The sequence below is a fragment of the Gasterosteus aculeatus genome, chromosome 13, assembly GCF_964276395.1.
Source record: "Gasterosteus aculeatus chromosome 13, fGasAcu3.hap1.1, whole genome shotgun sequence".
Taxonomy (NCBI): domain Eukaryota; kingdom Metazoa; phylum Chordata; class Actinopteri; order Perciformes; family Gasterosteidae; genus Gasterosteus; species Gasterosteus aculeatus.
This window is the reverse complement of record NC_135701.1, coordinates 11,171,029-11,198,438: the sequence shown is the minus strand read 5'-3', so window position 1 is coordinate 11,198,438 and position 27,410 is coordinate 11,171,029. Positions and strand designations below refer to the sequence as shown.

The 27,410-nt window shown below is 45.1% G+C and overlaps 5 protein-coding genes across 7 annotated transcripts; 2 read left to right on the top strand and 3 right to left on the bottom strand.

Annotated features, from left to right (window-relative positions):
- Positions 1-64: 64 nt before the first annotated feature.
- Positions 65-5,695, bottom strand: fancg (FA complementation group G). 2 transcript variants are annotated; one of them, XM_040194618.2, is made up of 14 exons: positions 5,513-5,695; positions 4,923-5,025; positions 4,593-4,718; positions 4,179-4,351; positions 3,831-3,984; positions 3,563-3,693; positions 3,300-3,446; positions 2,984-3,144; positions 2,788-2,854; positions 2,312-2,625; positions 2,186-2,226; positions 1,740-1,913; positions 1,331-1,436; positions 65-587 (listed from the first exon to the last, which is right to left on the bottom strand). In XM_040194618.2, exons 1-14 carry the CDS (start codon positions 5,684-5,686, stop codon positions 494-496), a joined length of 1,965 nt encoding a protein of 654 aa, XP_040050552.2. In that variant the 5' UTR covers positions 5,687-5,695; the 3' UTR covers positions 65-493. The 2 variants fall into 2 exon arrangements, with proteins under 2 accessions (XP_040050552.2, XP_040050551.2); XM_040194617.2 differs by having other exon boundaries at positions 1,331-1,445; positions 5,513-5,612.
- A 2,287-nt stretch (positions 5,696-7,982) lies between these two features.
- On the top strand, positions 7,983-12,408 carry LOC120830128 (uncharacterized). Its single transcript, XM_040194614.2, has 4 exons — positions 7,983-8,933; positions 9,946-10,145; positions 10,259-10,383; positions 10,482-12,408. Exons 1-4 carry the CDS (start codon positions 8,183-8,185, stop codon positions 11,770-11,772), a joined length of 2,367 nt encoding a protein of 788 aa, XP_040050548.2. The 5' UTR covers positions 7,983-8,182; the 3' UTR covers positions 11,773-12,408.
- Positions 12,409-13,269: 861 nt separating this feature from the next.
- thoc5 (THO complex 5) lies at positions 13,270-19,718 on the bottom strand. Of its 2 annotated transcripts, none has more exons than XM_040194616.2 (20): positions 19,462-19,718; positions 19,064-19,168; positions 18,498-18,641; positions 18,155-18,268; positions 17,732-17,829; positions 17,475-17,621; positions 17,276-17,390; positions 16,885-17,017; positions 16,710-16,787; positions 16,565-16,608; positions 15,933-16,032; positions 15,106-15,214; positions 14,823-14,924; positions 14,641-14,737; positions 14,436-14,547; positions 14,239-14,342; positions 14,060-14,147; positions 13,857-13,972; positions 13,569-13,759; positions 13,270-13,472 (listed from the first exon to the last, which is right to left on the bottom strand). In XM_040194616.2, the coding sequence occupies exons 2-20, from the start codon at positions 19,160-19,162 to the stop codon at positions 13,409-13,411; spliced, it is 2,055 nt and encodes a 684-aa protein (XP_040050550.1). In that variant the 5' UTR covers positions 19,163-19,168; positions 19,462-19,718; the 3' UTR covers positions 13,270-13,408. The 2 variants fall into 2 exon arrangements, with proteins under 2 accessions (XP_040050550.1, XP_040050549.1); XM_040194615.2 differs by having other exon boundaries at positions 19,527-19,652.
- A 222-nt stretch (positions 19,719-19,940) lies between these two features.
- On the bottom strand, positions 19,941-24,758 carry tfip11 (tuftelin interacting protein 11). The gene is given in 17 exon segments (NM_001267643.1): positions 19,941-20,425; positions 20,539-20,704; positions 20,841-20,983; positions 21,109-21,352; positions 21,465-21,633; positions 21,760-21,863; positions 21,968-22,102; positions 22,222-22,401; positions 22,547-22,738; positions 22,882-22,913; positions 22,915-22,920; positions 22,923-23,043; positions 23,125-23,252; positions 23,359-23,515; positions 23,618-23,789; positions 24,040-24,247; positions 24,652-24,758. Coding segments are annotated over 16 exon segments (2,502 nt in total). The 5' UTR covers positions 24,246-24,247; positions 24,652-24,758; the 3' UTR covers positions 19,941-20,078.
- Positions 24,759-25,454: 696 nt separating this feature from the next.
- On the top strand, positions 25,455-27,124 carry srrd (SRR1 domain containing). Its single transcript, XM_040194625.2, has 6 exons — positions 25,455-25,796; positions 25,882-25,922; positions 26,003-26,166; positions 26,260-26,358; positions 26,539-26,690; positions 26,776-27,124. Exons 1-6 carry the CDS (start codon positions 25,621-25,623, stop codon positions 27,014-27,016), a joined length of 873 nt encoding a protein of 290 aa, XP_040050559.2. The 5' UTR covers positions 25,455-25,620; the 3' UTR covers positions 27,017-27,124.
- Positions 27,125-27,410: the final 286 nt, after the last annotated feature.

Sequence of the window (27,410 nt, the reverse complement as noted above, 5' to 3'; positions counted from 1 at the left end):
TGAAACCTCGTATAAACATGGCATTCGTATTTCAGTCCAAGATGCAACAGCACGAATAACGTTGTTATGTGCAAACAGCGCAAATTTATTTGGCCGTTATATTAGGGTGATCATTTCATAAAACAATATAAATATAAATTGTAGAATAGTATCAAAGTTTATGGTACATGTCATTTTCTTGCAAAACATTTATTATAGCCTTGATAAATCTTGATTGGCCAAAATACACATTTAATCTCCAGCAAGCCAGAATCCCTGTTTCAAAATTACAACATATCAAGTAATCTTTATTCCATGCATAAAATACCTGGTAGGTTTGTCACCACCACTCGGTTATCAGTGTCAAACACTGCAAGCCCATTTAGGATGCTTTTTTTTTTACTGCCCCAATAGATACATGTTTGTTGTGTGTCTGAGCTTCAGTTCCCAGCCCAGAGAAAATTGATCCTGTTCAGTAAGTGAGAGGGTACTCTTCTTTGTTCCTCTAGCCTGACTAGATAGGACTTAATTCCTCTATTCGGCGGCGCAGCTCCGTAGAATCCAAAAGAGGGCCGGATTGAGGTTCCTGCAGGTACACCGCTAGACTCCTACAAAGCAAACGGCATACACCAGTTAGAAGGAGCATTAATATCACAGCACAGTAAACGTCCTCGGTCTAAAACAGCAGGAGACTTATTCAACTACTAGCAGTTATATTTTTGACAGTTGGAAATAAATGCTGGTCTGACCTAGTATCTTAAATCACTACATCAGATTGTATCTAGATCAGAACATTACAGACTCTAGTTCATATGCGGCAGCAAAATGTATTTTGAATGCATTTCATAGAACTCGTGATCAGGACTTAGCCTCCCTCTTCATAGTCAACTTCACAAAGGCACAGCAAATGTGCCTTTGTGAAGAAGTAAAGAAAAGAAGAAAATGCATATTTTCACACAGAACTCTTCAGTGAAAATTATAGTAGTCCGTTAGTGATGCATCAACCTACAACTAATAACGTTTTCTCATTAACATCTATTGTGACTTATAAATCTGCACAGTGGAATATGATAGACCACAAATCATGCATTTCTCCTTTGCAGGCATTTTGGTCGTATCATTTTAAACTCAACTACTAGCTAGTTCATTGCAACCAAAGAAAAGTTTTAGTTTTGTCCTTTATGCACATAGAGTTGAACAAAAAACTCATAAGCGTGGTTGGGGCTGCATCTGTGTTCCCCCTTCTCTCCACAGTACATGAACACATGGGACTGCCTGATTAAAGAAAAATACCAACACCCCACAGAGTAACTTAGCTAGAACAGAGAAAATAACAATGGCAACGTCTTACAGTTCTGAGAAGTGTGGGGTGAAGCTCCAGGTCCTTTCCCAACAAGCTACTGCCTCCTGCTTCCTGCCAAGCCTCCACAGCACCTCACCACACCACAGCCCTGCACCTGTACCCCCTCAGACCGCGCAGACAGCGTTATCACAGGCCCCCACAAAGGACCTCATGAATCAAATACAGATTAACTACAGTCCTACTGTACATCTATGTCAAAATGATGCCAGGAGTTTAAGGAGTTATTAACCATGTTCTTCTGAACATTGTTCAGGTTAACATTGTTCAAATGGTAGCCCATAGTTCTCAAGTATAGGCCTAAAGGGCATTTGACTGACCTTAATTTGCTTCTGCTCTAGTGCATTGATGTTAACATTGTCACATTCATTACAGGTTAGGTTGCAGCTGTGGTGTTTACCTGGGAATGCCTGAATGCTGAGCTGCAGGTCTCTCAGTGCCTCTCTCAGTTGGTCTGTCTGGGTGAAGCTGATGCCTCTACCAGCTAGTGAAAGCCCTTTTAGCCTCTGGAGGATGCAGAGATCGGTTCCCTGCATGCTCATCATGTCTGCACTTGGAATCTGTGGCTGGCATCCTGTTATTAAACAATTAACATACTGAAATGCAGTAGTAGCTGCAGAGCAGGGATGCTGATCGTTTGCAAATGACAGGAGACCAGGGGCCAGTTAACAAACACATAACCGACAATCATTGCTTAGCCTGGACCATGATCGGTTTATTTCTTGTTTTGGCATCGTGTTTACATTGTAAGTTCAAAGGCAATTTCCATGGCTAATTTGTTTCTATTCATTGTGACGCCGAAAGTGTCCTGCTGCTCTACAGGTGTACGAAAAGCAAAGTACTCACCTCTCTTTTTAAAACGCACCTTCACCAGCAGGTTGAAACACCTGTAGTGCGGAACACAATCTTCAGGGTCTGACGTTATTTGTGTTATTAGTGTTTTGGAATGTTAGGGAATTACATTTGACTGACCTTGTGTAGGTAGTCACAGCTTGTTTCCAGTCCCTCAGGTGAGTGTGGCAGTGACCCTGGAGGAGGTATGCAGCACCCACCCAGAGAAGCATCCCCACCCCATCTTCAACCTCTTCACACAGAGCCCTGGTTTCAGCCTCACACTCCTCTGGCTCTTTCAACACCACCTTCCCTGGCAGCAGCTCTAGTGTTGTTGTGATGACTTCATCACACAGCGCCATGCAATCGGCAGGCCGCCGGGCCATGAGCAAGGCAGCACCAGCCTGCAGGTAAAGTTCAGGCAACTTTGGGAGGGGAGGGCCTGCAGCATGCACCTGAGACAAAAGGGACGTAGCAAACTGTTATGTCAATTAGATATTCTTCTGTTGGACAAACAAGTGTAATGACTCCTCAATATGAACACATGTAGATATGGGAATATAAAAATAAAAAGGTACATTGTTAAATTATGTTGCATGTCTGTTTTTCAGTCTTACCCCATGTTGATCTTCTGAGTGCAGAGCAGCCAGAAGGTCCAAATAATATTCCACACCCTCGGCCACCCTGTAAGAAAAAAACATCTATTCAACAACTACAATGGGCACCATGTGTATATTACCCTCATCCAGATCTCATTTTTATTATATAGGCTTTAGCAGTGGTGAAGTCTTTGTAACAGACCTCTTTTCTCACCTCTCATGCAGCACACACTTTAGGGCCAAACTGTGAAGAACGGAGAGGGCTGAAGGAACTGAGAGCAGGCTGCTCAGTGATTGGCTTTGGAGCAGTAAGGACGAGGGGAGGAGGTGCACACCAGCCGGGGAAGGCTCTTTGGCAGCGGGCAACATTAAAGTCTGTGGGACAAGAGAGTAACAAACATGGTTTAGTTCGGAGTTTGGTTCGCCTTCTAAGAGCTATTCCACGACAAAAAAGCAAGAGCATATTTGGACACATTTAACAGGCAACCTTTCTACATTCTCTGAACGTACTGATTACTTGTGGTACTCACAGAGTGCAGCAAACGAAGAGCTTGTATCTCAGCCTGTGTGTTGCCAAGCTGTCGGTAAATAAGCATGCTCTGGTACAGAGCGCACACACACTGGGAGTCCGTCTCCAGTGCCATTCTGTAACACTGCAAGGCCATCTGAGGGCGGCTCTAGAGACAAATAGAAAACACACATTCTCACTGCATGCAGATGCTCAAACATGGTCAATGTATAGTAGAAGTTTGTGTTCTGCTGTTCTGTTTGTCTAGACTGTCTGCATGTGTACCATATGGGCAAGGCAAGAGCCCGAGAGGAGGTGCGTGTATGATATTAGAGTTCTGGGAGCTGGAAGGGATGAAGCGCTCTGCAGACCAGACAGCGCTTCTGAACTGCGGCCCTCACTCAATCGTTCTGCACCTTAATGATAAATACAGAGGAAAGAAACAAACCAGATTGATTACTAAATAAAACAAAAAAAATAATTCAGTGGTGACACAAGTGCAAAAAAGTGATTAATTAGGACGCAGGTGAAACATGCAATGAATGCTGCTGACCTTGGGCAATGAAAGTGCATATCTGCAATAATTCAATAAGCCTTCTTTGGTCCATCACAGGTAGAGCAATGTCAGAGGACTTGGTCCTTGGCGCACTCCCCTCCTCATCCCAAACGCCAGAAGACAGTGTCTCAAAGACAGACAACAGCTCATTCTGCATCACAGGAAATAATACAGTATAGTTTGAACTGTAAACAAGCAAAAGCACCATGTATTCAATGTATTTGTGGGATACAAATACAATGGTAAATGCGCTGTACTTGTAAAGCGCCTTTCAAGTCTTCCGGCCACGGAAAGCGCTTTAACACACATTCACTAACAGTGAGGAGGGAACAAACAATATCTTACTTGAAGTTCCTGTATAGTTTGCAGTTTGCAAGTGGCGAGCCATATTGCCCATTGCAGACATAGAAGGTGCATGACACAGCGATTCAAAGCTGTGTTTCCCACTGATTTAAGAGCGGTTTTCCAAAATACAGGAGGATCTGAAGCAAAAGGACCGTCTCCTGTCATCTGTAGAACTTTATGGGACAAGAGCAGGCGGGTCAAGAGTTGAGCTATCTTCCAAACAAATTTAAAACTGAATGTATGGTGTACGTTCCTGTTGCATCTAAATATATGGTGCACATCTTACTACTACAGTGTTCAAAAGTAGCCTTGATTTAGAAAACTCGATGTAATCCAAAACCAGACCACATGTTCGAAAAAATAAATTCAACATGTTCGAAAGAATAAATTATAATAAATAAATAAATGAAATACTTCTCTCTGTGGCTTTCGTGAGGAGCGACTCAGCTTCTAAGAACTGAGACTGAGCGATCAAGCACACACCGGCATTGTAGACCACGGTCAACTCCAACTGTGTGTGATCTGCAATAGGAGCGATACCTGCAGGACAGGGACATTGGGGAAAGGAAAGGAGGGAGATAAAATACATATGAAGGTAATGGCTGAGCTCTCCCTCCAAGTTAAGATTTATCCCATGATCTACTCAAGACCTCTGAATGCGGCTACGATCAAACCCCACTCCTGCAAAATGTGTTTTGGGTACATTCTGACATCCATGTGACTATTATGAAGGACATTATGCACCTTGGATTTTCCTGCAAAGTTTGTGAAACTCAGAGGAATGCCAAACCAGACAGGTGTGGTTCTGGTTCTGGTCCCGGGTCAATGTATCTCCTCCTTCTTGCTCCTGAAAAAATGAAGTGAAAGCAAACTGGAATTTTTTAGGAAAGTACTGAAAGTATGAATTACGGTTTACACCATAACAGCTATTAGATAATTTAAAAAAACAGAAAAACTATAACATCAGCATTTCCTCAATATAATAAATAACATTATTCAACAATATATAAGGGAGTTCAAATCAGCTCCACCTCAACCATCGACAACATTAAAATACTGCTTACATGGTAATAAAATACGTGATGTTTGTTAAAAAAGGCCATTCTACTAAAGGACTACTTGTTTGTTTTAAGTTAATCTGAGTATGAATGCTTTTACAATTGTATTGTAAACATGCGTCTTCCACCGCTGGTTATTGTATTTCAGCGAAAACAATTGGAAGAGTCTGTTCATTCACATTATCAAGCATAAACATATTTATTTAACCCTAGATTAAGGTTAGAGTAGGCTGTGTATTAATGTTCTGGCTCAACACTCAGCTGTTGACTTCCTACCTTCCACTTGTTTACCAACTCGTTGTTTTCCTGGATCCATTTATGAAATAAAGACAGCGGTTGGTGCATTTTATTACACCTCGAATCGCTGTTTTGAGAAAACCTTCGTGCTATTTTGGTTTGAACTTTCCCTCGTTGGGTGTAAGGAAGCCAGAGGAGACCGGAAGTAAACATGAGGGCGCGCAGTGCGCCGCGGCCGTGCTGCCGCCTGTGGACAAACACGGGTACTACACCTGTATTCTGCCGACTGTCCAGCAGGTGGAGCTGTGACGAAGTTAAATTGTGTTCAACGTGAGGATTTGTTTTTACAGCCATTGAACTGTGAATTGATTCTGCTGTTTGCGTCTAGTCAATAGCTTGGTAGGCCTTAAAATAAACACACCAGCACGCTTAAAAATTGCACCACCTTAACGTATTCAGCACTCAGTGAACTCAAGCCAAGACCGCAATTGTATTGCAGCTGAGTCATCCCTGAGAATGCCAGGACAGCCATTTTCTAGTGGTCCCTCCCAAGGTGACTTCCTCTTTTCTCACCCAATTCCAGCCTTGTTCTTTCATCCTCCATCATCCCCTGTCAGTGCATCATTTTGTTCCCTGTTGACTGCAACCCCCGTCGTCTGTCTTCATCACATCCTCCCGGCTCCTTCTTTCTGTCATTGTCTAAAACAACAGAACGCTCTGAATATTAAACCATGGTCAAATACGTAAAAAAAAGTCCTAGCAACTGCTCCATGATACACTCTGACACACTTGCAGCTACATTAGCATGCGCACCCAAGCCTGTACACAAAACATGTCTTTCATTCGGACTGTGTCCATCTATTTTCCCCCACAGGATGGGTTCCAAGTTTTGTGACATTTTCCTCTGCATCGATCTTGCTATTTTCCATCTCTCTCCATCCATCCCATTCAAGGACAAGGTCATTACATAGCCAGAACCTCCCACGTCCTTTTCTGCCATCCCTTTGCCAATGTCATTCACATGGTAGGACTTTCAGCTTTCAGTAAAAAGGTTCCTTACTCACTTACTTACTTTGTTAAATCCACTTATAACATTAAAGCGCAGGGTGTTTTTTTTTTTACAAGAAACCAACCACAGCCAAAACCGCCCTGTCCTGGTTCATTGTACTGCTCCCCAACTGTGATGCTTCACACTATTTTGATTACTACTGTACTCTTGCATACACTCTCGCAGAGAAAACCCTAAATGTGTCGTTGTTTGGCTTTTCTTCATGGTTTTCTAACACAGAAGAACACATCTGTCTTTTTTTCTGTTGACTTCAGCTTCTTACTCTTGGTTCAAATAACAAGGTATTGAGGAACATGATATACAGATAACATCACAACTGAATTCTGCCTCCCCTGCTCCATTATCCTCATTTATTAAACATAAAGCGAGTGGAGGGAGGGGATGTGCTGCATGTTATTTCTGTCCTACATGGCTGTCAGCCTCTCTGAACATGTGGTGCAAAATACACTGGAATGCGGTATTTGTAACTAATAGCAAGCTTATATGTTGCATGTATTTGAAGCCATTTCGGACAAAGAATGACCAAACGAAATGTGTATCACCTTCAAAAACACATATACTCAACTGCTGGAGGACAGGCTAAGGCCCTTCAGTGTTACAAAGTCCCCTGGGTGTCATTGAGCTGACAACACATGTGTTTACAGGGACAAAGAATGGCTGATACAGAGAAATTACTGTGTGCTGAACCGTCTTTTGTACGTGTCTCAAGGTAAAAAGAATATTCACTGTCCGTGCTCCTTTAAGGCATGCAGAGTAAACTCCCTCACCCTGAGTTTGAGTATTCAGAAGGCGCTGTATGTGCTTCTCACAACCGTTCCTCGTGTAAGATCACTTTGGATCAGCAGAGCTCAGTCGGGGTTTGCGTGAGTGCTGTATCACCATCAGTTTGCACGCACCATAATGCTGCTGCGTTTTTTAAAATCTTTTTACAGTATCAATGCCACCACATGTGCACAACTGGATATTATCCTCTTCCACAAAACATAAGTAATAGATTAAAAGTATACCGTTTTATAACTAAATCACTATAACTTTGTAGTAAGAGAGGCATAGGGAGTGCAGTGGAGGTGACTCCCACAGGGGTTCGGCGTGGATCTGCAAACTCACACTGCAGCAGCAGCTACAGAGCATCAGCAGAACACACTGCACATAATCAGTTCACACACACTTCAGCCACAGCACACCCTAAATGTAAATGTAGTTCTTCAAATTTGTACCTTGCAAAATTAACAATCGATGAGGGCTGTTTAGAAAAAAAGGGGAATAATAATTTACACCATCAAAGAGGCCCAAAATGAATGAAAAATGTCTTAATTATTTAACACACTACATTCTACTACACCATTCAAGTGCATTTATGCGCAAAATATCTTCACACTGAGTCAAACTGATGCTATGATTTGTTAACATGGTAAAAAAAAAACATTGCCTGACTTTTTTTCTTGGATGAAACACACCTTTATTAACACCTTCAGTATAAATACAACTCATCATTAATTAGGGGGAACGTATTCCTGCGCAGGCAGATACCTCTTTAAATAGAGCTGTGTCTTGTTGCTGAGTAGAGAGTTTTCCCTCCTCCTATATAAACCCTGCGCTCCCGCTCCCACTGCAGTCAGTCCTCATCCAGTCCGGCCATCATGAGCTACACGGTAGAGCACCACCTCTTCGGCCCGACCTCGTACCGCAAGGCTCGGCCAGCCTCCGGCTCCTCCAGCGGCTTCCACTCCCAGCGCCGCCGCCTCACCCACGGCCATCCACCCTCCGCGGACGCCTTGGACAACTTCAGCGGCGACATGGGCCGGAGGAACGAGAAGGAGATTCTGCAGACTCTGAACGACCGGTTCGCCGGGTACATCGACAAGGTGCGCAACCTGGAGATGCACAACCGCAACTTGGAGGCGGAAGCGGCGGCTCTGAGGCAGAGCAACGCCGGGCGCGCCTCGATCGGGGAGCACTACGAGCGAGAGCTGGGCGACCTGAGGGATCTGCTGCAGCAGCTGACCGGGGAGAAGACCCGCACGGCTCTGGAGCATGAGCACCTGGAGGAGGACATCCAGCAGCTGCGGGTCCGGCTGGAAGACGAGGCGCGCAACCGGGAAGAGTTGGATGCTGCGGCGCGCGCCATGAAAAAGTACGTCGACGAGTGCCGGATGGCGCGCACGGAGCTGGACAAGAAGCTCCGCGCGTTGGAGGAGGAGGCCGTTTTCCTGAAGAAGAACCACGAGGAAGAAGTGTCGGAGCTCCTGCAGCAGATTCACGGCGCACAGGTGAGCTTCGACATGCGGGACGCGGTTAAGACTGACGTCACCGGCGCTCTGCGGGAGATCCGTGCGCAGCTGGACGGCCACGCATCCAAGAGCTCCACGCAAGCGGAGGAATGGTTCAGAGGTGAGTTGGGTGAAACAAACGTGTTCTCTGTGCACGGAGCTGAAGTCTAAAGTCATCCCAGGCTGTTTTCATCAGTCATTATTCTGTGGCCCAACTGTAGCCCTGTGATGTGATGTTTTGCCCTCGTTTCAAGGGTCACTTACTTTTTAAATAGGCTGAGATCTAAATATTTGCAGTTTAGCAGACAAATGGTCACTATTATCCCACCAACCTGCTCCAACACAAACAAGAAAGGACATTTCGGACCACAAGCAAACCGAGTCTAGGCAGAATATTGATTATAGAATGCAGATAGATGAAAAGGCTATTTAATGTATAATCACTCATTTAACCAGTGCACATTTCTGTGGGTGCAACGCTGCCGCAGAAGGGTCATTTGTATTTAAGGCAAGCCCTTCAGGAGATTATTAATTTGCACTCTCCGTGTCGGTCACAGTGGGTGTCTGCTGCGTGTCTGCGTGAGATTGCACAGTTTTTTGCACTGGGTTCACCAAGAATGTAAGTAAGCTACACAAGTACATGATAGATGATGGATGACGGATGTAACTCTCCCCTTTACGATTACACTGACCTTTGCGATTCAGCACAAATTCACAATCAACAGCTCTGAAGGCCAAGGAGGGTTTATCTGAGCGGCGTGCCACACAGCACTTAATGAACTTTGGCTGCACATCTACATGCTGACTTGATAACCAGTGAAAGGTGCGAAGCGAATGACCTTCCCTGTGTGGTGTCCAGCTGACTGCAGCATCCTGGCTCATTCACGCTCGGAGGAGGGCGGGAGCTGAGTCAGATAACTGACTGCCAGATGGACACTGCCAAGGTCACTCAGGCTCCCAGTAGAGACTGTAGAGATGAATGTCAAATGTCTCAGGAACTAGACAAACAAAGTCAAAAACTATGAATATCTATTGGATTAACGAGAAAGCAGAAAGACAGCTGTCTTTGGTAGCTGGTCAATGAGGCAGCAAATGTGATTTTTGAATACATTCTTGCGTATGCAATATCGCAGTGCGTATGGAGCATCTCTCCGAAGCTGCTCGGTCCAACCAAGGTGCAATTCGGGGAAGCCAGGAGGAAATCGTAGAGTACCGCCGCCAGCTCCAGAGCCGCACGATCGAGCTGGAGACTCTTCGGGGTACCAAGGAGTCGCTGGAGAGGCAGTGCGTGGAAAGTGAAGACAGACACCACGACGACCTCAACTCCCTACAGGCAGGAAACGCACACAAACATCACACTTGTCCCACACAGGCAAAACCCACTTTATTTTCACCTCCTTTCTTTATGACATTTGACCTGTGAGGCTACGTGTTTTCCTTTTGCAGGCGACCATCAACCAGCTGGACAATGAGCTGAAAAGTACCAAATGGGAGATGGCTAGCCAGCTGAAGGACTATCAGGAGCTGCTGAACGTGAAGATGGCTTTAGATATTGAGATTGCCGCCTATAGGTTAGTCAGCGTTTACACATGATACAAATCATTATTCGGCTTCTTGATGACACGAGTTATCGACATTATTGCTGACTGTGTCTTTGTCTTTGAAACAGGAAGTTGCTCGAGGGCGAGGAGAATCGCTTCGTGTCAGGAGGAGGTCCGTACTCTTACATGGGGAGCAGAATCTCTTCCCACATGAAGGTGAAAGGAGAGGAGATGTCAGACACCGTCATAGTGGAAGAACAGACCGATGAGACCCAGGTCACAGAGGTGACAGAGGAGGCAGATGAAGAGGAGGAGGAAGAGAAAGGAGAAGAGGAAGGCGAAGAAACCAAAGAGGAGGAGGAGGAGGAGGAGGAAGGTGTGGAAGGAGAAGATAAGGAAGGAGAGGGAGAAGAAGAGAAGGAGGAAGAAAAGGGAGAAGAGACGGCTGAGGAGGCTGCTGAGGTAGATGATGATTCCAAATCTACAGAAAAGGCTGCATCTCTTGTGCCTGACTCACTTGCTGTCAAATCACCTGTGTCTAAATCTCCACAAACATCCCCCCAATCTAAATCACCAGCAGCCAAATCACCGATGCCCAAATCACCAGCAGCCAAATCACCGATGCCCAAATCACCGGCTAAGTCCCCTGAGGTCAAATCCCCGGCAGGAGACGAGTCAAAGTCCCCAACCAGCAAATCCCCTGATTCAAAATCTCCTCGTCCCAAAACCCCTGAGCCACCGTCTCCAGAGAAGGAGAAGGTCAAGCCTGCCGCTGCCGAAGACACCCCTAAAGAGGAGAAATTACAGGAGAAACCTCAGCCTGTCAAAGAGGAGAAGAAGGAGAAAGAACAGCCTGTGAAGGAGGACGAGAAGAAGAAAGAGCCCAAGGAGAAAGAGCCAGAAAAGGCAGACCAAGCAGATGCAAAGAAAGACAGCAAGGAAGAGGAAGCGCCAAAGATGGATGACGAGTCTAAACCGGCTGCTCCCAGCAAGCCTTCAGAGGACAAACCGGCCCCCAAGTCTGAGCCCAAAGAGGCTGCTCCCCCCGCCAAGGAGGAGAAACCCGCTGCTCCTAAATCAGAGAAGGCCGAGCCTGAGCCAAAGCCCGCCCCCAAGGCGGAGCCTGGGAAAACAGAGGTAAAGAAGGAGGAGAAGAAGCCGGAGGAGAAGAAGCCAGAGGAGAAGAAGCCAGAGGAGAAGAAACCAGAAGAGAAGAAGCCAGAGGAGAAGAAGCCGGAGGAGAAGTCTGTACCTAAAGCAGAACCCGAGAAAACTGAGAGCAAAAAAGATGAGAAGAAGCCAGAGCAAAAAAAGGAAGCAGGTAAAGAAGAGAGTAAGGAGGTGAAGGAGGAAGGGAAGGCGGAGAAGTCTCCTGGCACGGAGTCAAAGGCGGCCCCCGAGGAGAAGGCCAAGAAGTGAGTGTGAAAGGCTGTGATTTGAGGCACGAGCCGAGGACGAGGTGGAGATGCCAAAGAACTGTGAAGGAGGAGGGGAGGTTAACGAGCAGGAGAAAAGGGGTTGGAAGTACCCAGCTGCTCAGATCAGGCGCTTTAAGCAGGTGATGGTATGTAAGCAATAGTGATCTCTGTAGCAAATTACCCCGTGCTCCCTAAGTATGGCCATTACACCCCCCCCGATGCTTCTGATGTATGACTAGTGAATGCAGAATGCTCTTAACTCTTATCGTGAATATGACGACTGCCCTTAATTAATATCAAGTGCATTTAAAGTGAATCCCGCTGACGGGGACTGCTGCAAAAGCCTTCAAGGGTTAGAGATGTCAAAATAATGTCAAGCTAATGATTGTGACAGATATTGAATATAAAAACATATATTTAAGGAGATACAAATGTCTATATTATATTTACAGATACGACAGTAAGAAAGAGCTGCGTTTTGCTTGTTGTGCACCTTAAAGCAGCTTCCCCTGACAGGTGAACTGCAGCGTCTCACTCTTGTGGTCTGCACTGCTAGGACAATGATGAGTATGTTATGTATAAACTGCTGAGAATATGCAATATGAAACAGATAAATAAAGAATGAAAAAAAATTAAACATGTTGGCTTTTGGGAGAATGTGTTTACTTCTGCAAACAAACAATAGCTTGATGACTGCAAGGGAGGATTTGTGAAGGATTTACCTTACAAGGTGAGGCCTGTAAGGTAAATGCTGCGAGTAACTGTACTGCATTGCGGCTGAGGAGGGAGGTGGGGGGGGGGCTGGACCCACCCACAGCAGCCGCTGCACCCTTCCTCACGTCCCAGAGACCACGCTCATGTTTAAACCAGGAGCAGTGCTGCTTGCTTCTACACAACAAAGAGTCTTAAGTCTTTATTTATAGATGGCTCCGTAGTAACGGGATCATCAACCACGTCGCAAAACACGAAGATACAAATGTCTTTTTCTCCCTGCGGTCCCTAAAACATTCATATTTTGTTTTTACCGAATGGAAAATATCCATTTCAAACATTTCTTTCATAGAAGTACACTTGTTTTGAGATACAAAACAAACCAGGAAGGTAAAAGTATGAGAAGTCTCTAATTGCAGTAACTCAATGAGTATTAAGAGCCAGTGGCTTTTAGCAGATTAGCACTCCAATGTGCAGGAAAATTAGTGCTGTTTAACACTTCCGTAGACCGGAGCCATCTAATCATGAAATTAGTGTAATCCTTGAGGGATTTAGCATCAGCATCCTGAACAAGTGCTTTTTCTTCTGCTAAAACATTAGGGATGAAAAATGAAAGGTCAAAAGCTAACCACTGACTACAAAATATACCAAATATCATATTCCATGCACGCAATTCACTGGGGAAATGACTCAGCTAGTGCCTATAAATAGAGCAGCGGAGTGTGATAAAATGGAGAAACCAAAGCATCGGTGCAACAGAGCCTCAAATAGACCAGACACACGCTCATCCAAGAAAATAACACAGTGTTCCTTTATTTTCAAACAAGTAAAAACACTTAAAAAAAAAAAGAATACCTTGTGGGTGAAAGAGCCACAAAGATACTCCTGAGGTTACAGTTACAGTTGTGAGAATCACCGGGATAATTCTAGCGGTGACTGAAGAAACCCTGCGGGTGGTTGTACTTGAACGGCTTCAGGCGATTTGGACCCCTGAGGAAGAGAAGGAGATGTCAGAGATATGGTGCATGTATTCAGAAGCTGATCTGTCTTTTGACCATCTACTAACAGCGTCTTGGGACGGTGTACCTGACAGTGCGCAGACACATCTTTTCTCTGGGAAACTCTCGAGGTCCCTCCACGCTGTCGTCCTGTTCTTCAGTCTCCAAATACACATCCAGGCAGACACAGAGGCGTACAAACTGATTGGTCAGGAGCTGGTGTCCTGGTCGTGGTCCCTGCAGTTCATTTTTGAACACGTTGACCTCGCTCTCCACGGCCTAAAAAAGGAAAAGATGAGCCGGTTAGAGCCTGAAATATGAAGATGTAAAATGAGCTTACGGAACAAGAGTGATCAATATTGAAAAATGCTCATACTCGAAGGTTGTCATCGGTGCGTCCACTGCGCTCTCCCTTCCAGTTGAGGGACAGGGAGAATAGAGGGGAGATTTCTGGGTAACGGGGATTCAGCACCACAGCGGCATGGAGACGAGCTGAGCAAGAAGATCAAAGCGGGTTGGTTATATACGACACACAGAAATCAATAAAGGCAAACTCTATTATGAATGCCAGTATTGTACCTGTGCCCCTCTCCACCACAGCCATGAAGTACAGGTCCGTCTCCTTTGCCAGCCCAGCCTCAGTCACATGACGCGTGTATGGCAGGTCCTACCAAGAAAGAAAAGCATCACAGTAAGACATGTGCTTTATTTTAGTTTTTTGAAAGTGTGTGCATACGTGTGTTTAAATGTGTGCACACCATGTACTCCTGCTGAGTGGACTGCGTCCAGCGAGCTAAGCGCGTGAGGATCTTGGCAGGAAAGAGGTGCTGACACTCACTGGAGACCGGGATGATGCTGTGCTCTGAGGGCAGAAGCACAAACAAACCCACTCACTCACAACGTCCCGTCTCCTCTTGGGGAGCGCTCGATGCGTAGTCATTTACATGCAACGTACCGAGCGATGCAAACTGTTTGTGCAAAGCCAAGCGGGACAGGAGTCGCCCCCTCAGCAGCTTCATGGTGCTCTCCATGTGGCTGGCACTCAGAGAGCTGCCGAGGCGCACGCCCTGGAAGAGAAACGTGACAACGCATCAAGATGATGTGGCAGTAGCACTGGGTACCTTTGCACATCTGGGACAGTACTGGATTTCAACACACACCTCTGTAGGGTCTTTGGGAAAATGAAGTCCTCCTAGACTCTGAACCCACGTGTAGGGATGGCCCAGATCGTCAACATAATCAGCAAAGGACACAATCCTAGTAGGAAATAACGGGTTAATTCTGCAGGATTTGTGCTTTGCTTAATATCTTGTCATGTCCTTTGAGTGCTCGACATCCTCACCCGACTTTGTCAAACTGGTAGCGATTAGCTGGATTGGGGGTTTCTCGTCCCTGGTCGTTTGTGTAGAGACAGCTGAGTAGAGTGTCTGGTTTCAGCAGGTCTCTGCAAAGGAAGATCTTATTAGACTTTACTTTCAGGGACACGGGTCCTGGATACCGTGTTTATACCAGTAAGGCTTGGTTTGCAGGAGACATGGAATCCATCATTAGACACATATTTACAAACAATACAGGCCATAGACAGAGATGATACAATATATATACACACACACACACACACACACCCTGCACTGATGGCTGCGTTTATGTCCGTGGAGGTGGAGACTTTGGTCTTGACCGTCATAATATTCAGATTCAACAGGTAGTAGAAGTAGAGATGGAGGATGCTGCCATCTGTGGAGACATGATGGATAAAACATGGTATTAATCAAATCCATAACTGGCTCAATACTCTCTCTACCCCCCCTCTCCTTATGAGTCCTCCCAGTGAGCGTCCCCAGAGGGTTTCTTTACACTGCAGCGCATTCATGAGCAACAGGGTGTGGTTGTGACGGCAGGAAGCAGCAGTAGCAAGGGGACACACACTGTGCTGATGGGCATCTTTCCTGTCCACTCTCTGCAATCAGTTAACTCAGGGACACTGTCCAACACCTACACTGCTCACTTTCTGCTTTTACTGCAGTCAATTGACTACTGCAGCAGTGGGGAAAACAGGGGGGAGAGAAACGCACTAGAAACACAAACAAAGGTTGGAGGACGACTGGCGGTGAGAAAATATGCATACAGCATGTTGTAGGTGCTGCAGACCCACAATGCTGCAAGCGTCTCTCTCTCCCACCCTCCTCCCCCTTTAGGTAGAGTTATGTCTGCAATGCAGATCCCCCTATAATCTGTCACTATTCCTTTCACTGCCAGCAGAGGGAACACAAGGGTCACATGGTGTCATGACATCATAGCAGACCACGGCCATGCTCACTTTTTTTTCACTTACTATCTGGTAGGAATAGCACAGCTAAGGATTCACTGCAGATGACTAATAAATGGGCTGAGCAAAGGTGCAGAATGCACAGACATTAGGGTTTGGAGTCATGAAGACTGTAGAATGAGTTACCTTTACACTTGAGGTCCAAGCAAAGGGACAGCGGGTGCCTTTTCAGCATCTCCCGTCTTTTGTCATCCAGCTGCCCGCCTGTAGTTGGCCTTCTTCGTTTCTGTCAATAAAAAGAAAAAAGAGATGAAGATGAGAAGAAAGCAGGGCACGTCTGACATTGTGAATTTAAATAAATTTGAAAAAGGGCTGGAGGAAGGTGCTTCAGGTGAAAACGTACTCTTTAATGTTCCTATAGCTTATTCTCTGCTACCTGCCTGTTTTCACAAGTGTATATTTGTAAATTACGGTTTGTGTTAAGTGAATGGAATGTACGTTGTCTTTTCCACTGAGTCGGTTAGTGACAATAGGCAACACATTTTATTTAAACTACATATTGACTCCACAAGAGAAACGTCCCAACAGAGAGTGCATGTCTGAGGCGTGCTCAGGTTACAGTCACTTGGCCATTCTTGGTCTAGATCTCCGTCCGGAAGCAGGAAGAGATCGATAGTGGCTTCTCTCCAACCCGCCAGACTACAACGTGTCACAGCGGAGACCATTTCTGTGTCCGTTACAAAGACGAGTATAATAAGAAATCGTTGAACTCACTGACCTGAGTGTCTGTGTGTGATGTGTTGGAAGTAAATACTCACCGTTTTCTCCTGTTCCTCCTCTGCATCGGAGTCACTCTCATCATCTGGATTCAACGAGACACAAATATTCATTTTTTTGTTTTTGCAGAGAGCAGATCAAAGTGTGTGTGTGTGCAATGGCAGACGTGTAGAGTCGTGCTTGTACCCTGCGAGTCTTCTGGGGGTTTGGACAGCGCCTTGGCCTCATCCACATCACCACTTATTGAGACACACAGGTTCTTGTCTGAAATGGAAAACAAAGGTAAATCATGACAATCAGGTCTTACATCCCATAAGAAACAACTTGACTTTGTGTTGAAACATAAGACATGACAACATACCACAGGCCTGGCCGTAGGCATTGGCTTGGACAAACAGGACATAGAGAGGTGGAGGCAGGTGGCGAGCAACCTCCGTCTGAATCTGTGCCTGTTCAAAAGGCATGGACAGGTACTCTTGTACTGGTATGGAGGCCTGGGAACGAGCAGACAGCAGGAATAATGCCGTCATTGAGGGGATTCATGTGCGGCGTCCATTCAATGTGCATCAGTTACCGCCGGCACCTCAATGAGCCAACAGATTAAGTCGTTAATATCATAAATCATAAATGAGCAATGCATTTTCAAATAATTTCAAAAACAGTACTCTGAGTAAATAGAACTGCAACCAAGACAGGGTGAATCTATCAAAACTCAATACCTCTTAAATATTGCACCTAAACTGTAGTTATACCTGCATGATGGCGTTGAGTCCTGGCTGTAAGCTTGTCAGATGTTCCTTCTTCACCTCGATGCTCTTCTGGATCTTCTCCTTTGATGTTTGTGACTCCTTGTATTTCTCTGCCAACCTGCATCCAAGCAGAAACTTTTAACCGCTGCTCTAAAACCCCCAAATTATCAAGGCTCTCTTTGTTCTGAGGAAGGTCGCATACCTCTTCCGCTGTTCAAGCTCCCAGTCCAGTCGAGCCAGTGTGAGCTGGTGAGGATCATTTTTTGTGAGCTGAGGCCTGGAAATCTCCTGTGGGGCCTCCTGATAGAACTCCTCCTCGGGCACCAAGTCTATTTCTTCATGCTTGGACCTGGATCAGGGAACGGCATGTTCAAATCTTTCTTGATATATATCTTTTTGAATACAACAATGCTTAAATTCAGTGTATTTTCTGCTGCTATTGATATATTTGGTACTGACTTGAACTCCAGACATTTGCTGATCTCTTTCTGAAGATGCATAACTTCATACAGCAGGTTTTGTAACTGAAGGTGCAGCACATCCACTCTCTGCTTTGCCTGAGGGGAAAAAAAGGTGGTTACGGTTGGTTTACAAACCCAACCCAGAAAATAAATATATGCCAAACAACATGGCGGCACTCAGGACTCAATAATAACACGGATCAATAAGCAGGATTCAAAACTGGATCAATGAAATCTAAATGAAAGAGTGTGTGTACTTTTTATCGGCTGACAACAGCTACCTAAGTTCAAGATCTAAGAGGACAAACAACATTCTAGGTGTTTGACGACACTTAAGGGAGTATTCACTCAACAAATGGATGTAATGGAGAGAATTTAAGCTTTTCATGGAAGTTTGATGGCCTTTGAGAGTTGTGGTTACCTCATGTGTCTGGTCTCTGCCCCTCTTTAGTCGCATATGAGCCAAACGATTGAGTTTTTTCAGGTTCATGAAGTGGATGCAGCTCTGCATGCGTTTCTGCTCGACCTCAGCACACTGCAATGACAAAACCAGTCAGACTTCATCATTGTGTTACACACACAATTGTTGGGTTAGCACATATATACAAGATTGATGTATTAGATTTACCAATACTGCAAACTGTATGTATAAAGCTTGCAAATCACTTTGATGAGTGTGATTACTCCAAACAAAAACTGACTGTGAAATTGGTTTTGAACGACTAAGTAGTTACAGACAGTGGTCTTAAACATCTGATTCTTACACCGTCTTTGGCTCCATTGCCTTTCAGATCCAGGATCTCACTCATGAGTCCAGCCAAACTCTCACAGGACTCTTTGTACTGAATGAAGTCCTGCTCGGGGTCCCTGCCGTCCAGCTCCACCTCCTCGCTGTACACGCGCACATCCTGGAAAAATAAGAAACCTTCCATGAACACAAACAGCTGATCAACACCACGGTTGGTCCTGCTTTGACTTGATGTGAGCGGAAGTGTTAAATCTGTTACAACGTAAATAGCAGCCAAGTGACGAGTGGCCGAGTAGTCAGGTCTCAGAACCAGCAAAGAGTTACATGTTCATCCAGATCCCAAGAAGAGAATTTTTGTATAAGATTTACCTCACTCGAGTGGATTGAGAACTTTACTTCAATCTAAAAACAAACTCTACTGCTCTACTGTTCGGATTACTGTATCTTGGCCAATGACAGACGTCTTTGACCAAAGTCCTTCTGCTTCCCACTCACTCCTGCCCCTCCATTACCCAAAACCCAATCCTAACCCAACCCAAAGCTCACCCTAACCCACCCGGCGGTGTCCTAACTTTAAGTTACCTGCTGATCTGCGTCTCCGCGACCCCGCTTGGTCTCCGGGGTTCCTCCCTCGCTGCGGACAACCTTGGTCTTTCGCTTCTTCAGGGCCTCCGACGACATGACCGGCTGTGTATGAAGATAGTGTATATATAGGCTTAATAGAACAAAACACATCAATGAACTGATGAAACACGTTAGCTAGGTTAGTTACAGTAAGGGTCAGAGAGTAACTGTTATAAGGTTATATAGCATAGCCAGCTAGCTATTGTTAGCACTGTGGCTCTGCAATGGCCGACTAACGTTAGCTTGATGGCTAACAACCGCGAGCATGTCGGCTTATAAAGGCAGCTTTCAAATCGTAGTTACGGGACAGTTAATATAATGTACGTTTTATTTTGTATGTATAAACAAGCACGTACCTAAGCGTTGCAAAAAAATATGTCAGATATTTTTAAAATCGTGCCTAAATGCACATGTAGCTTACGCAGGGTACTCTGTTAAACTGCAAGGCGCCCAAGATTGACGGAAGCCCCGTTTGGTCAAACAAAAAGAACGCGGTTGGCTTGATAAACCAGCAGCTACACTGCCACCTACAGAAAAGAAAATAACAGGTATTGCAAGTCATTGAAAAACACTAACACTACACAAACACTTATACAGTATAGTCCTAGTTTAGACGCATCGGTTTTGAAAGGTTATAAGGTGCAGCCTAATTTGCAAATGATTTGCAGTTAGCTATAGAAGTAGGGGAAATGTACTTGCTTATGTTGAACCTGCACCTGCAAACCAACCAATACAATATATACACCATAGGAACTATACTGTTCAACTGCATTACTTGAATATGTCACATCTGATTAAAACTAAAACAAAAGAAGCCACATACATTCCAAAAGGATTTATTCACAGTTCTAGTGAGACTTTAAAATTGTACAAAGACACATGACACAAGGATCAGCATACTGAAGTTACATAAAGGTTTGCTCTACAGATGCTCTTTAACAATAAGTAGGACAAAGAATCAGTCGGTCCTCTCTCACTTGGCCATATCTATCAGACTCTGCAAAGACGTGGGCACCCAAGTCTTCTCTCCTTGCACAAAAACAACCCCTCGGTCTATGTAGATGACTATACGCCCAAAAGTGTACAGCTGTTTGCCCTCGTGCCGTTTGGCCACTACGGGCATAAAGACAATGTTGTTCTCCTCTGCCTTTGTCTGGATAAGATCTTTGAAATTGGTCGGCACACCGGCACTGACGCCTCTGTGAGCCACACTCTCGGCATCTCTGCGCTCCTGCATCGCTTCATACTGGAAGTCCTTTCGTCTCTCGGTCTGGGTTAGATATGCAATATTCTCCCTTGCACCAGGTTGCATATATCCACCTGTGGAAATGAAAAAGTGCTGTAGTGTTATGCAGGAGAGGAATCATAATTTCATAAAGGAATGCTGTTCTCTAGGTTTCCTTAGTTTATTATGAGACTGTTTGAATACGAACCCATGCCTGAAGACACTGCACGGTTCATGATGTCCAGAGCTTCGTTGAATTTCTCTTTAATGAGCGGCTGTAACAGCAAGGCCTCACTAAACATGCTTTTCCAGCCCAGGTACCATTTTGTGATTTCCTCATAGTTAGGACTGTTGCTCAACCATGAACACAGGACCTATAATAAGAAAAACAAATACATATAACAAAGTCAGATAAAACAAACCTTTCATCAAATTTAATGTATACAATAATCAAATGTGTCTACGTGCATCTTAATTATTTGTCTGTTCAGTGTAAGGAGATTAACTGACCTGCAACCACTTTGTAAAGAAGTTTTTGTCCAGCAGGGACACGAGACTGGAGGGGGACAACATGCCCTCCCAGTCCATCACCCAGTTAAATGGCTCCATCTGCTGCTGGTGAGGGTTGATGACGAGCTCCTCCAGACACAGCGCTGACGAGGGACACAGAAGCCATCATAAAAAGAAGCAACACCGTGGGCAAAAGGAGAGACGTGGAACAAAAAGACTGCAGGGAAATACATGTTCTTACACGGCAAAGCCATATTTAAAGACATACCAAGTTTAGGAATGATATTTTTCACCATGAAGGCCTCCCATGCACCCGGTGTGAAAACGTCTTTCCAAGGCTGCAGGATGAGGCGGGCTGACGTGTCGCCGGGATGCCATCGCTGCAAGGCATTGGAGAGTTTGCTCCTGATTGGGGGGTAAAGAGGCTCAAGACGAGCTCGAAGCAGAGGCAGCCAGGGATGGATCCAGGAGTGGATGGGGACCGTGTCAGTTAACGGGTTCCAGTTATCCACCTATCAATCAGTAAACAGAAATCAATAAAAACTAGATTATGTGAAATCATCTACACCATTGCCGTTTCTCCACATTTAAGGGAGTGGGTCTTTAAGTAGAGATATGGCTTGCCTCGCGTTGTAGTCGGGGTAAGATCAGCTGCTCCATCAGGTGATCCAGGATCCACAGGGGGAGAATAGGAGCCCACATTTCCACGCAGTCCACCATTGGCTCCACTATACGAGGCTGCCAGGCTGTTACACAGGGCCGCATCACGGGGACCCACACTTCCCACAATAGTCTGGACCGGCAAAGACAGGACACATGCATCCCAAACACGTCATCAAAAACAGGCTTCAACGCCAGGCCAGTAAGATAAAATCATGTGACTGCTGGTGCACAGCTAAGTTTGTGGGTGTAAAATTACCTGTGGTAAGGGTCCATGTTTGAATCTGGGGCACTGCTGTGAAGGTCTCTGGACTCCAGGATTGCTCTCCACTGACCGATGTCTTCCAGACAAAAAGAGCTGTCCTGAAATGACGAAAGAACAATATGAAAAGTGGAAGCTTACCAATGATGAGCTTAAGGAAGTGATATGCAAGTCCCCCCAGCAGGAGTGAATTGCAAACACATACCTTAAGAGGGTCCCAGGAGCGAAGTTTCTCTTTGAGTAATGGCTGAACAACAGCTACAGCTAGGTCCGCCAATCCCATAGTTTTGTATTCTTCATAATATTCGGTTTGTAAAATCTCAAAGATCTGTGCGCACTCCTGAAGAAAGATAAAAAAGGCACCTATGTCAGCTATGTTGATTTAATAACATAGAAAGTAGAAATGATCTTAAAACAGCCTGATAACGGTTTGCCTTTGTGTGTTCACTGTATATGCACCTGCAGGGTGGGTGCCTCCCCAGGTGCCATCTCCCCAGAAGGGAAACGCCCCACCAATGCCAGAATGGCCTCCATTCTCTGAATGGCATCTTGCTCTGCATCCAGTCTGCTCTGCAGAGCTCGTGACTCGTGGCTCAGAGACACAACTACGTCCTTTTCATGCTGCAGACGTCTGGCGGACTACTCGAGGTGGTAAAATAGGAAGGCAAAAGAAAAAGCGTGTCAGTGTGTGGAAAGAGTAGGAGAAGTACCAGAGTGGTACACAGAAATATGTAGAGAGTTGTCAGCGTGGATATTCTGGCAGATATTATTGGTTGCTTCATACCTGTAATATGTCCTGTTCTGTGAGGTCGATCAGTAGCTGCAGGTTATGTTCGAGTTCAGGGAGAGCAAAGCCAGATCCCTTCTGATCCTGAGTGGACAAGCTTGGTGGGCCTTCATCTGGGACACTGTGCTTGTTGGACATCTGACTGTAACTGTAATAAACCTTTTGCTCTCTTCCAGTCATATCTATTACCTGAAAAGGGAACAGTTATGGGAAAATAAGATTATGATTTCATCCAAAGGGGTTAGGAACAAGTGTAAAAGCATAAATAAAGTTCCTGATGCATAATTAAAAATACTCCAATAACGTTACTGTGAGAGTCTCTTCAAACATACCTTGACCTGTGCCAACTCTCCAGCAGATGCTGTTGTACTGCGCCCTGCCAGCTTGCCTTTAGCCTTCAGCTCATCTACAGTTCTGTAGGAGTACTTGGGTTTCTTCTTTCCTACAGACCCTGCAGGATCCTTACGCCACTGGCCAAGCTCCTTCTGAAACTCCTACACATTGGAAATAACGTCAAAATAATGATACAATCTCACTTGTGGGTGTAGCTCAAAAAAAGAGGAAACTTTTTTTACCTTTTCCTCCTCTTCCTCTGAGTCAACTACTGGGAAATCCTGGAGACTCTGCTGGGTTCGCTCATTGCCATAAGCACCCACTGCTCCCTTGCCCTTACGAAGCTTTGCCTCAATGGGGTTTATAATACCTGCAGAAATAAGATGTTGCAAAATCAGAGAATATCCACTGTAGTCTGACACTACTGTAAAAGACACACTAAATGTTTAACACATAGCCTCCTCGTGCCCACCCACCTTGAGCATTCTTGCCCAGGCCTTTGCCAGGTTGGTAGCCCATTTTCTGCAGAAGTTTTTGTCCAATTCCCTTTGTGTGCTTCTCCCAGTTACCGATGCCTTTGCCAGACTGTATGCCACCTGCAAACCTCTGAGACTGGCTACCCCGGATATTACCCTAGCAAAAAGAAATATATATTTATCTAGAAGCACAAGCATGACAGCATACAATTACAGAATATATTGCAACTCGTACTAATACAGAGACAACTAAATTTACCATCTGAAGTTTTTTAGGTGCAGTTCCCCGAGCAGGGGGAGGAGCTGAAGGACCATCATCTTCAGAGTCATCAGAGCCTCCTTCTTCTTTTTCCTGTTGCTGCTTCTCCTCAGCTGCAGCCTTACGCAGTCCGGCACTCACAAAGTTTACTGGAGCAGTGTAGTCTTTGGTTCTAGAACAAAAAAAAGTATATACATACACATATTTCTGTTTGGATGACTACAATGGGGTATAATTTGATGACCCCCCCCCAATAGATTTGTGTTTTTCCCATTGGGGAATAGGTTAGGTTATGGTTAGATGTATCAAAGATAGCTGGTTGGTATTAGAGTTATGTTTGTGTTGTTTGTTATGTATGGGTCTAGAATAAAGTACATCATCAGGAGCATTGGGGCAGAAACAAAAATAAACCGATGCCTTACTTCTTGCCTCCAAAGCTAGGCCTCTCATCCTCGTCTGAGTCCCTGTCTGCCCAGATGCCATAGGTGGCCTGGTCCTTGGTCTGCCTGTGTCTGCGACGTTCTGGATTGAACTCATTGGCCAGATCCCAGTCCGTCACCTCAAAGCTCTCCACCTCAACACCTTCCTCTTCCTCCTCTCTCCTCCCATACAGATGGGACATGGACATCTCTGGACGTTACAATAAGCAAAGTAACACGACGGTTATGGTATTGTAAAAAAAAAAGAAACAATAAGATGAATCTAGCTCCATTATGTTATATTTGTAATGCGTTATAACGTAAGCTATGATCATTTGGTCATTGTATCGGGCCCAGATATGAATTCAACAACAATTTAGCTAAAGTTAAGCTAACAGTATTTATTTGACTATTTTAGAATGTTAACCTCAAAAAGACAACTAACTAACGTTACATGGATCTACACAGACCTGCATCTGTGGAGGAAACACATGTTAAAGACAAGATTATATTACTATTTACTAGCAAAAGCTAACGTTAGCTGACGTAATCGGCTCGTTTTCTCTAACTGGAAATGATAAATAGCTGTTTTGTAAATTATAACAGTTAACTCACTTAAAACGTTCGTTATCCAACTGTCCTGAAATCAGCTATACATTAAGTCCTCTGTTGTAGTAATGAAAGTTAAACTATCTTTTTCGTGTTACACCATGTTCTACGACAACGTAATTACTTCCGGTTAAAGCGGTAACTTCCGGTGTTGCAACAAACCTGGTGCCCCGTTTGAAGTCCTCCGCTGGCGTTCATTTTCTTCTTCTCTGATGTGATGGCATATTGCGAACCAACGTTTAAAGGTACTACACTGCCACCCATCGCACCGAAGTGAGAACACTGGCACACGACAAGAAAATATAAAGCAAAAGCTTTACTTCACTACCTATCCTAAATCGTTATAGAACAAAGAGGAACCCTTCGGCATTCCATCGTTACTCGTGCGTGTGCTGGAAAATTGTGCCTCGATTCCTTAGAAAAATGAAATAGAAAATTATTACATAATGTATGTTTTTGTTCACTCATGGTCGGTGAATAAACAACTTTTTAACAATTAAATTGAAGCAGGTAACACTGTTTAGAAGGTTCAACTAAAAATTCCCACTGTTTCTACAATATGAATGCGTGAAAACGTATTTTATTTTACTCATGTTCTGACTCGATTGAATCAGCACACCAGATAATCCCGTACACACGCAGTAACGGTGTTTGTCCAGCAGATGCCACTTTTTATGTTTAAAGCTTTGAAACAGTGAGCCGTTTTTAGAAAAAACACATATTAGATTAATAAATTATGATTCGGTGCTTCGGAAAGCTATGTGCCACACACGACTCGTTTATAATCTACAGTCCCATTATTTACTTTTAATGTGATGAATATGGGTATACAAAAATTGACATAACACCGGAACAGGATATACGTGTGTTACACTCAAAATAGTCCTACATTGCCTCAGACTTGCCAACCAATGACAACACTTAAATTAAAACCTTTCGATAAAATGAATATATAAAACACGCACATGTCTGTTAATGGACGCACGCGGCGGCTGTGAAGCAGCACAGATGTCGGATACGGGAGCCGAGTGGCAGGTGGCCCAGCGGCGAAAAGGCGCAGCGCGGAAATCCAAATCCGTTCAAGTGTCGCACACATGCAGCCAGGAGGAGCTGGACATCGAGAAAACAGTCAGACGAATACGAGACACGGTGTAAGACGTCTACGTCCAGTTATGGACTTGGTATTTTATTCACGTTTCCAACAGGCTGATTCTTGCTTATCCTCCCACTCGGTAGGTCTGAGCTGAGTTGCGAGGACTTTTGGCCACAGTGGAAAGGTGAGTAACCTGGAGAAGTGGCGTTATTACGACACATCTCGTTTAGCTGCTGCCTCAGTCCCCTTTCTTTCTTCCTTCAGTGGCAGGATCAGCAGCCCGATCCAAACATCTGCAGAACGGGGACACCGAGGGCGGACCATGTCAACAGCTGGAGTGCGTGTGTTATGGCCTCGGCTCCTTCTCCTCCTCTGTGTCGGCTCGCTTCCAGCTTGCCATGTTGCTGCTCCTGCTGGATGCAGGACAGGTGAGAGGATCACGTGTGCTTTGGAATGAGATGATAACCAGATACCTACATGAGATCCGGTTCCTTTAAAGATGCGCCTCCTTCCTTTTTTAGATTCCACTGAAGGACTGCTCTGTTTATGATCCTGCATTCTCCCGTGGAGAGAAGGCTGTTCTGAGGGAGCTCGGTCTGACGGTCCTCACAGAGAATGAGGTCAGTTGTGCGCCTCTCTTGCTTTTTTTTTTTAGATTGTCAAGTTAAGTAACCACACTCAGCTCTGCAGAGTGGAGTAACATCAACGAAGGAACCTAACACGACTCACGTCAAGCAAGTTTTGTCTCGCTGGGTTTACTGGCTGAAATCAGTGCATTGCGTCTCACTGTGTTTGTGCAGGAGGGGAAGCGTCTGGCAACCAAGCCCACCCTCTTTTACCTGATGCATTGTGGGAAAGCCCTGTACAACAACCTTCTGTGGAAAAACTGGAGTGTGCGACATCTTCCTCTTGTGACGCTCATCGGAAACAGCTTCACTGGCATGATGGACAGGTTGGTACAAGACGCGGAGGGCGGCGACCCCTCAAGAGATTGGAGGAGAGCAGTGGTGATGTTTCGCTGTCTGTCGTCCCAACAGAACAGTAGAGAGGGAGTTCACGCGGGACTACAGATACATTACCGAGGCGCTGTCTCTGTGTGAGGAGAGACAGCTCCCCTGTCCGTCCCGTCTGATCGACGTCTTCAGCGACACTGCGGTCGTCACCTTTCCCAGCGGGGGCCTGGAAAGACTCCCACAATCCACCTGGGCAGAGCTGCCTGAGCCACAGTACACACACTGCTCTGATTTAGAGATAATTCAGAGGGAAACGCAGAGCTGATGCGGGAGATGAAGAGGAAATGGATACTTTGTCACGTTTTCTGATGTTTCTTTTTTTATGAACAATTCTCTCTAAATAAATGAGACATGCTGCAAAAGGAGGATAAAAGCTGGCGAGACTTTCATGGTAGTTTGTGTTAACACTGTTTAGCGTCTGTAACTGGTTCTACCTAAAGGGCTGTCATAGTTTTATCTCTCTCTCTTGGGTTTTTTCTCAATCACCGGCAGATACGCTGGTGGTTTAGAGGTTAATGAGCCAGCATAGAGTCAATTAAGAAAGGACGTCTGGGAATGAACTGGTCACGTAAAAAAGCCAGGGAACTACTAGCTCACACATCTCTGAATATCCAGAACACCTTTTCAGTTCTGAAACTTACATTTCCAAACGGCTTGAT

Excerpts from the sequence above, each read along its gene's own strand:
- srrd (XM_040194625.2), top strand. The coding sequence starts at position 25,621 with ATGGACGCACGCGGCGGCTGTGAAGCAGCACAGATGTCGGATACGGGA. Across the intron at positions 25,797-25,881 it reads AGACGAATACGAGACACGGT|GTCTGAGCTGAGTTGCGAGG; the intron begins GTAAGACGTCTA and ends CCCACTCGGTAG. Across the intron at positions 25,923-26,002 it reads CTTTTGGCCACAGTGGAAAG|TGGCAGGATCAGCAGCCCGA; the intron begins GTGAGTAACCTG and ends TTCTTCCTTCAG.
- LOC120830128 (XM_040194614.2), top strand. The coding sequence starts at position 8,183 with ATGAGCTACACGGTAGAGCACCACCTCTTCGGCCCGACCTCGTACCGC. Across the intron at positions 10,146-10,258 it reads ACGACCTCAACTCCCTACAG|GCGACCATCAACCAGCTGGA; the intron begins GCAGGAAACGCA and ends TTCCTTTTGCAG. Across the intron at positions 10,384-10,481 it reads ATTGAGATTGCCGCCTATAG|GAAGTTGCTCGAGGGCGAGG; the intron begins GTTAGTCAGCGT and ends TCTTTGAAACAG.
- thoc5 (XM_040194616.2), bottom strand. The coding sequence starts at position 19,162 with ATGTCGTCGGAGGCCCTGAAGAAGCGAAAGACCAAGGTTGTCCGCAGC. Across the intron at positions 17,018-17,275 it reads GACTCAACGCCATCATGCAG|GCCTCCATACCAGTACAAGA; the intron begins GTATAACTACAG and ends GCTCGTTCCCAG. Across the intron at positions 14,738-14,822 it reads TACCAGTTTGACAAAGTCGG|GATTGTGTCCTTTGCTGATT; the intron begins GTGAGGATGTCG and ends ATTTCCTACTAG.
- fancg (XM_040194618.2), bottom strand. The coding sequence starts at position 5,686 with ATGTTTACTTCCGGTCTCCTCTGGCTTCCTTACACCCAACGAGGGAAA. Across the intron at positions 4,719-4,922 it reads ACTTTGCAGGAAAATCCAAG|GTATCGCTCCTATTGCAGAT; the intron begins GTGCATAATGTC and ends CCTGTCCTGCAG. Across the intron at positions 4,352-4,592 it reads CACGAAAGCCACAGAGAGAA|TTCTACAGATGACAGGAGAC; the intron begins GTATTTCATTTA and ends TGTCCCATAAAG.